General features: G+C 55.7%; 1 protein-coding gene across 1 annotated transcript in view; it reads left to right on the plus strand.

The window, feature by feature from the left end:
* Nucleotides 1–524: 524 nt before the first annotated feature.
* LOC102727827 (myosin-6) overlaps nt 525–7,494 on the plus strand; it is a 14,128-nt gene continuing 7,158 nt past the window's right edge. The window contains exons 1-11 of the mRNA XM_081831834.1: nt 525–740; nt 1,975–2,118; nt 2,359–2,515; nt 2,600–2,627; nt 2,917–3,028; nt 3,519–3,611; nt 4,353–4,416; nt 4,635–4,733; nt 5,203–5,306; nt 5,394–5,532; nt 6,967–7,235. Of these exons, the coding sequence (XP_081687960.1) occupies nt 540–740; nt 1,975–2,118; nt 2,359–2,515; nt 2,600–2,627; nt 2,917–3,028; nt 3,519–3,611; nt 4,353–4,416; nt 4,635–4,733; nt 5,203–5,306; nt 5,394–5,532; nt 6,967–7,235 (1,410 nt within the window). The 5' untranslated portion in view covers nt 525–539. The remainder of the gene's footprint in view (nt 741–1,974; nt 2,119–2,358; nt 2,516–2,599; nt 2,628–2,916; nt 3,029–3,518; nt 3,612–4,352; nt 4,417–4,634; nt 4,734–5,202; nt 5,307–5,393; nt 5,533–6,966; nt 7,236–7,494) is intronic.

The following is a 7,494-nucleotide window of genomic DNA, read 5'->3' on the forward strand; positions in this document are numbered from 1 at the left end:
TGGCGCTTTCACTAACTCGGCATCCTTTCTTTACTGACTCTCTGCCTCTTCTCTCTCCCAAATTCCCCATTTGGTCTGTCCTGCTCATCCGGCTCTTTGGGTCGATCCTCCTGGCTCACTTCTCCCCAGTGGCCCTTCTCCACTGTTCTTCTCTCTCCTTGTCTGGTCTTCCCTCTGCCTACCTGTGTCTCTGTGGCTCCACCCATGGTCCAGGGTCTTCAGGATTCCCTGTGAAGAGATAACCAGGTGAGAACCACCCCCAATTTTCTCGTGGGAGCCAGGTTGCTGGACCAGGGGCCCCTCTCTCTCCTCCAGGCAGCTCAGCACCTCCCCGTGCAGACCCTTAGAGATGCTCCTTCAGCATTGTGTCAGAGGGCAAAAGAAGTAGAACCTGAAGCATGGGGAGGACAGGACCCAGGCCTGGATCTTCTCAGTGGGAGGGAAGAACATAGCGCCAGGTGGTGAGGAGGTGTGGCCAGGAGTGGGTGCCACCCACTGAGGCTTGGGCCCTCCCGTCGCAGGCGCAGGGAAGCACTAAAATGACGGATGCGCAGATGGCCGATTTTGGGGCGGCAGCCCAATATCTCCGCAAGTCAGAGAAGGAGCGTCTGGAGGCCCAGACCCGGCCCTTCGACATCCGCACTGAGTGCTTCGTGCCCGATGACAAGGAGGAGTTTGTGAAGGCCAAGATCTTGTCCCGGGAAGGGGGCAAGGTCACTGCTGAAACAGAGAATGGCAAGGTGTGTGGGGCATAGTGCCATGGAAAGGGAGAGAAGGTTTGCGGGGGGTTGCATGGGGGAGGCACTTGCCGTGGGAGCTGAGGGCTCTGGAGAAGAGCCAAAGTCAGCAGGAGCGCAGGACATGCCTCCTCGAGGAACCCAGCTCTTCGATGCGAACTCTGACGTTTCTCAGATGGACCTGAGCAGGTGTAACAGGGCACCACACCAGGGATGCGCGCCCTTCGCCAGAGATGGTGCTGGGGCAGGGGTGGGGGGACCTCCCCTGGTATCTGCCTCAGCAGGGTCCTGGAGATAAAGAAGACACAGACACGGCACCAAGTAAAGTTCCCTCTTGAATGTGTATCCCTCCTCTCTGTGCCTCAGTTTCCTCCATGGACCAACACCCCCAAATCCACCTCACTCAAACCAAGAGCAAACTCTTAGACCCAGATGAACACAAAAAGCAGGAACTCTTGAGCTGAACGCTCAGTCCCGGGGCTGGTGACTAGCACTCAGAAGTCCACAGTACCTGCTTCCTCACACAAGCCGTGAGAATTGCCACTGGTCACTAGCAGCAGCTCACAACCATCTGCCTTCACACATGCCGACTGAATGTTGGGTCCCAACGAGGTGGGCAACGACAGGCCACAATCTGCTGGGGACTTTGACTCTGATCCTGGCTCTGCTACTGGCTATCTACCAAGCTGGAAAACCATTTAATTATTCTAGCCCCAGCTTCCGCTGCTGTCAAAAACAATACTAGAATACCTACCTGCAGGGTCTGATCACGTTAGGGCATGGCGAACTGACCGGTGCCAATCGAACCACACTGATGGTGACCAATGGGGAGTGTAGGGTTGGTAGGTGAGATGTTTTCCAGCAGAACAAGGTTTGCCCTGAGCAACTGATGCCCACAAGCAATGCCCCCAGGAGTCAGGGTAAGGTGTGTGCCCAGATTGGAGAGCTGCCAGCCCTGCCAAGTTTGCCCCTAGATGCTTGAAGCAGGGACAGAAAGGTGCTGTCCTGGGGCACTGGCAAGACACAGAGAACCTAGCATGGGAGGGATGGCAGTAAGTTGTCTGGGGAAAGTGCTATGGGGGAGCCACGGGGCAGGGCTTGGGCACTGGTCGGAGAAGAGTTGGGGGAGTGAGGCCAGGTCGTGGCCCATGTTCTGGGAGGAGGTAGGTGGGCGAGGCTGGTGAGTGCCGACTGGCAAGGTGGGAGTGTGGTCATCCCTGTCCATGCACCCTCCCAGACGGTGACCGTGAAGGAGGACCAGGTGTTGCAGCAGAACCCACCCAAGTTCGACAAGATCGAGGACATGGCCATGCTGACCTTCCTGCACGAGCCCGCCGTACTCTTCAACCTCAAGGAGCGCTACGCCGCCTGGATGATCTACGTGAGTGCACGTGGCAGGAAGCCAGTCTGGGATGGAGGCTAAAGTAGGCCAGGGCAACTCTCTCAAGGCAAGGGGTCAGAACTCTCCCAAGGGGCCCAGCTCCCTTCTGCCCCCTTCCTACCCCTGGTCAGCTGCAGGAAGAGAGGACCAGCTGGGGTGACCAGGGACTCCCCTGCCTGTCACCACCTGCCCCAGGCTTCCCCCTCCAGCCCCTCATGCCTGCCCTCTCTCCTGCTCCAGACCTACTCGGGCCTCTTCTGCGTCACCGTCAATCCCTACAAGTGGCTGCCGGTGTACAACGCAGAGGTGGTGGCCGCCTACCGGGGCAAGAAGAGGAGCGAGGCGCCGCCCCACATCTTCTCCATCTCTGACAACGCCTATCAGTATATGCTGACAGGTGAGTCTGGCAGCCCTGACCTGTGACCCCTCAGCCCCGTACCGGTGGACCTGACCCTGTTGCCTCTCCTCTTTTCTCTTCCAGATCGGGAGAACCAGTCCATCCTCATCACGTGAGCAAATGCCATCCACCCACATAGGGATTTGGCAGGGACCCAGGCCTATTCCTGGGGGTGCAGAGGGGAGGAAAGGTTTAAGGTTGTGATTGCAAGGAGTGTGGGGAGCTGGGCTCTCAGAGGGGTGTCGGAGTGACCTACAATGATATGCAAATTCTGCGGGGCCCTGGGTCCTGATGGAGGAGGTTAGAAGGCTGGGATTCTGAGGGAGGAGGGTGCAGTGGGCTGAACTCCAAATGGAGCATAGGGGAAATCTTGGATTCTGATGGGTCCCTCTTGCCTCAAGTGGAGAATCTGGTGCAGGGAAGACTGTGAACACAAAACGTGTCATCCAGTACTTTGCCAGCATCGCGGCCATAGGTGACCGTGGCAAGAAGGACAATGCCAGTACAAACAAGGTACAGGGTGGGCCACAGGCTCAGCAGAGGGGACCTGGGGGCAGGCTGATCCAGGTGACCCCTAGCCTTGCCCTGGGGAACAGTGGGGACAGCACTACTGAGCCCAGTGCTCAAGACCTTCCTGACGGGCGCCTGGGTGGCTCAGTCGGTTAAGCATCGGCCTTCAGCTCAGGTCATGATCCCAGGGTCCTGGGATGGAGCCCCACATCAGGCTCCCTGCTCCGCGGGGAACCTGTTTCTCCCTCTGCCTCTTTCTCTCTCTCTCTCTCATGAATAAATACATAAAATCTTAAAAAAAAAAAAAAAAAAAAAAGACCTTCCTGGAAGGAGATACACACTCTGATGTCTGTATATGGCCCTTTGGAGCCACAGACCCACCTGCAGTCCATCTAGCCCCACCCCCATTCCCCAGGACCAGAGCAGCCCCTTGTCCTCCCTACTGCTGGAGGTGGACAGAAGATAAACCCTCGGGGTTCTGCTGCCTTTACAGGGCACGCTGGAGGACCAGATCATCCAGGCCAACCCTGCCCTGGAGGCCTTTGGCAACGCCAAGACCGTGCGGAACGACAATTCCTCCCGCTTCGTGAGTGCCTTTGACAGCTGTCCACTGGCCTCATTTGGCCTCGACAAGAAAAGGGGGGGTGCTGTTTCGTCAACAGTCACTACACCCAGTTGATCATCCTGAGTTTGGCTTTGGGATATCAGCAAGCGTGCACGTGTGCACCAGCCTGTGGGTGTGCACACACACACACACACACACACACACACACTCAAACCCTCCTGACTCAGCCTGGCTCCCTGAGGTCTGAGAATTCAAGAAAAGAGCCCCAAAGTCACCATAGCTGTTCCATAGCCAAGTAATGGAGCTGATTTGTGTCACATTCTAGATTTTCCAAATGACTTTTTTCCAGAGCTCTTCCACATTGAAAGTGGGAAGAGATCATAGGTGTTGGAGCCAATTCTCCAGCTTCCCACCTGCCCAGCAAGGCCCCACACCTCTCTAAGTCCCAGTTCCTTTATCTATGAAACAGAGGTAGCAATATTTACCTTGCAGGTTACTAAAAGGATTAATGAGATCATATCAGAGGTACAAACGGGAGGCATTGTATCTGTGTTCATTCCCGTGTTGTTGTTTCTGCTGAGATACCTAGTAATATGGAGATAGGCATCCTTTCCCCTGTTTTACTGAAACTAAACTGGGACACCAAATAGGTCATTAACATTTCCAGAACTACCCAGGGCTTTCTGGGTTGTGTTGAGGTCCAAGATCTCCATTCTGTCCCTTCTGGCCAGTTCCCTGACTCTTTGTCCCATCCACCCCCAGGGGAAATTCATCAGGATCCACTTTGGAGCCACTGGAAAGTTGGCTTCTGCAGACATAGAGACCTGTGAGTATGGCAGGGAGCCCTGCACACCCCTCTGTATCTTCCGCCTCTGCCTTCTTTCCCAGATGGGCCACCCTATCTCAACATTCCCTCTCCATCTTTCCTCTTCCCCTGGCTCTCTCCATTTTGCTATAAGAGCATTTCTCCCCTAATCTCCACCTTTTTGCTGGATCAACTCTCTCCCCGTCCTTACCTGCCTTCCTCCCTTCTCCTCACTTCAGATCTCCTGGAGAAGTCCCGGGTGATCTTCCAGCTGAAGGCTGAGAGGAACTACCACATCTTCTACCAGATCCTGTCCAACAAGAAGCCAGAGCTGCTGGGTGAGACTGCCTAATGCCTCAATGCCCCCATTGCCCTCCCCAGGCAGGTTGGGTGTCCTCCTCCTCCTCACCTGCCCCTGTTTACCTCCCTCCTCCTTCAGTCTGCTCAGGTCTTCTCTTCCTTCCCCATCTCAGATCTGCCTGCAACTCCTCTCGCCTCTCTTCCCACACTTTCTTTGTCATATTTCTCCTCCTCCTCCTGGTTGGTTTTCCCTTCTCCTCTTTGTGTCTCCCCTGCTCCCAGGTGTCATTCTCCCACTGTCCTCCCTCCCCAGTCCCCTGCCTACTTTTTCATGTCTTTCGGATTCTCTGCATGGTCCTTGCTGACTCTCCTCCTCTCTCCCTGCTCCTGGTCCTCTCTTCCATTGTCCCTGCCCCACCCCCACCATGCCCTTCTCCCAACCCCTCTCTGCCCATCCCCTGGCCTCTCCTGTCCCCTTGTCCCCTTCCCTGCTCCTTGCCTGGACAGACATGTTGCTGGTCACCAACAACCCCTACGACTACGCCTTCGTGTCTCAGGGAGAGGTGTCTGTGGCCTCCATCGATGACTCCGAGGAGCTCATGGCCACAGATGTGAGTGAGGAGGCAGCGTGAGAGTTCCTGAGGGTTCCTGCACCACCAAATCCAACCATCCTCTTTGCCTCTCTTGCTCTGTCCTAGAGCGCCTTTGACGTGTTGGGCTTCACTCCCGAGGAGAAAGCTGGAGTCTACAAGCTAACAGGCGCCATCATGCACTACGGGAACATGAAGTTCAAGCAGAAGCAGCGGGAGGAGCAGGCGGAGCCAGATGGCACCGAAGGTGGGGGCAGGTGCTGAAAAGGCCTGAGGTGCTGGGTGTTCACCTATCATGAGGAGATAGTCCACTGGGAGCAGGGTCTCCTGTGCTGCATCCAAAAGTGGTGCTTTTCAACAATTCTTGAAGAGCTAGGCTGACAACCTAGTTTATTAAGGTTATTAGGACCATGACAGCGAAAGTGGGAGGAAACCAGAAGTATGAGAAGCACGTGGTCAAAGGGCAGTACCTCTTCCCAGGAGCAGGGCCCTCACACCATCCAGCCCTACCTCCAGGCTTTTTCCTCGTTAGAGCCTTGTCAGAGGCCACCCAGACAGGCTGGTTCCTGGGGACCTGAGGCCTGTGGGGTAGATGGATGGGGTGAGAACCAGGGAGGGGCAAGGATTGTGAGAGATGGGCAGACAGGGAGACCCCCCACAATCCTGCCAAATCTTCAACCCCAGCTGCACTGACCAGAAGTGAGTTTGGGATGTCTCCTCCTGGGCCCAAGACTCACTCAACCTCAGGAAAGCACAAACTCTAGAGCTCTGCACATCCTGATCATTAATGCAGTGTGTATGTGGAGCATGCCCAGCCCTTGGATGAGCCCCTTTCAAGCCCTGTGCCATGTTCTGTTTGGGAGGTAAGGGCCAGGGGTCAGGATATAGCTTGGCATTAATATGTCGCATACCTGCCTGGGCCTCAGTTTCCTCCTTAGTGAAATGGAACAACAGTCCTTCCTAGCTCACTCTGGGGCTGTTGTAAGAATTCTAAGAGAAGGAAATGTCAAGGTGTGAACAGGGCTAGCTAGACAAATGCCCAAGAATATTCCTCTTAGCCTACCTTCAAGGACCCCTTCTGTGTCTATCCAGATCAAAATGCCAAGCCTGGGTTTCATGAGAGCATGTCATCAGCTATCACAAAACACTTGAAATTGAATCAAATACATTTTCTCTAAATAGAGATCATATGTTGAATGGCACAGATGGAGAGTTGCGGGGTGGGTAAAATGCCGTTAGGAACCTTGATTTCAAGCTGTTCACCACATGGATTAAGAGTGGAACAGGCCCAGTCCTGGATCAGATCCTGGGATGGGAGCAAAGGAGGCAGGGAGCAGCGCACATCTCTGTCAGCCACAGTCCCTGCCCCGGAGACATGAGAACGTGCTCACAACAATGCTGGTGAAGGACCTGGACCAGGGACACCAAGCAGATGTTAAAGACAGAGACGACAGGAACTGCTGGGTGTTGGGAGGTTCCGGACAGACGAGGAGGCCTGGGCTCCAGCCTGACTCTGCACACTGGCTACGTGCCCCCTGGCAAGCCTCGTGCCCTTCCAGGCCTGTATTTGCAACTCTTAAGTGAGAGCGGATGGACCCAATGCTTCAGAAAGGCTCTGGCCCTGGAGCAGGGAAAGAGGGTCTGCCGAAAGTGCTTGCTTACTTCTTTCCTTCTCCACCAGATGCCGACAAGTCCGCCTACCTCATGGGGCTGAACTCAGCTGACCTGCTCAAGGGGCTGTGCCACCCTCGGGTGAAAGTGGGCAACGAATATGTCACCAAGGGGCAGAGCGTACAGCAGGTGTACTACTCCATCGGGGCCCTGGCCAAGGCAGTGTACGAGAAGATGTTCAATTGGATGGTGACAAGGATCAATGCCACCCTGGAGACCAAGCAGCCACGCCAGTACTTCATAGGGGTCCTGGACATCGCCGGCTTCGAGATCTTCGACGTGAGTGGGAGGAGCCTAGGCGCGTATGCGCGGGGGAGGGGGCAGTGATTCACCCATTTGCACCTGTGACCATCATGGCCAGTGGCCAGTCGAGGGAGAGACAGTGGGGCTCAGGGGTGGCAGACACATCGTCCTGTCTTCCAGGGGAGCTCCCCCTCCCCGGCCTGACAGGGGAGGGGACCAGTCACACCCCTGGCTGCGCTTGGGCACGGGCCTCGGCTGACCCCACTGGCCACTCAGACCCCTGCCTGCCTGACCC

Source organism: Leptonychotes weddellii, chromosome 9 (genome assembly GCF_054177405.1).
Source record: "Leptonychotes weddellii isolate Sample4059 chromosome 9, ASM5417740v2, whole genome shotgun sequence".
Lineage (NCBI taxonomy): Eukaryota > Metazoa > Chordata > Mammalia > Carnivora > Phocidae > Leptonychotes > Leptonychotes weddellii.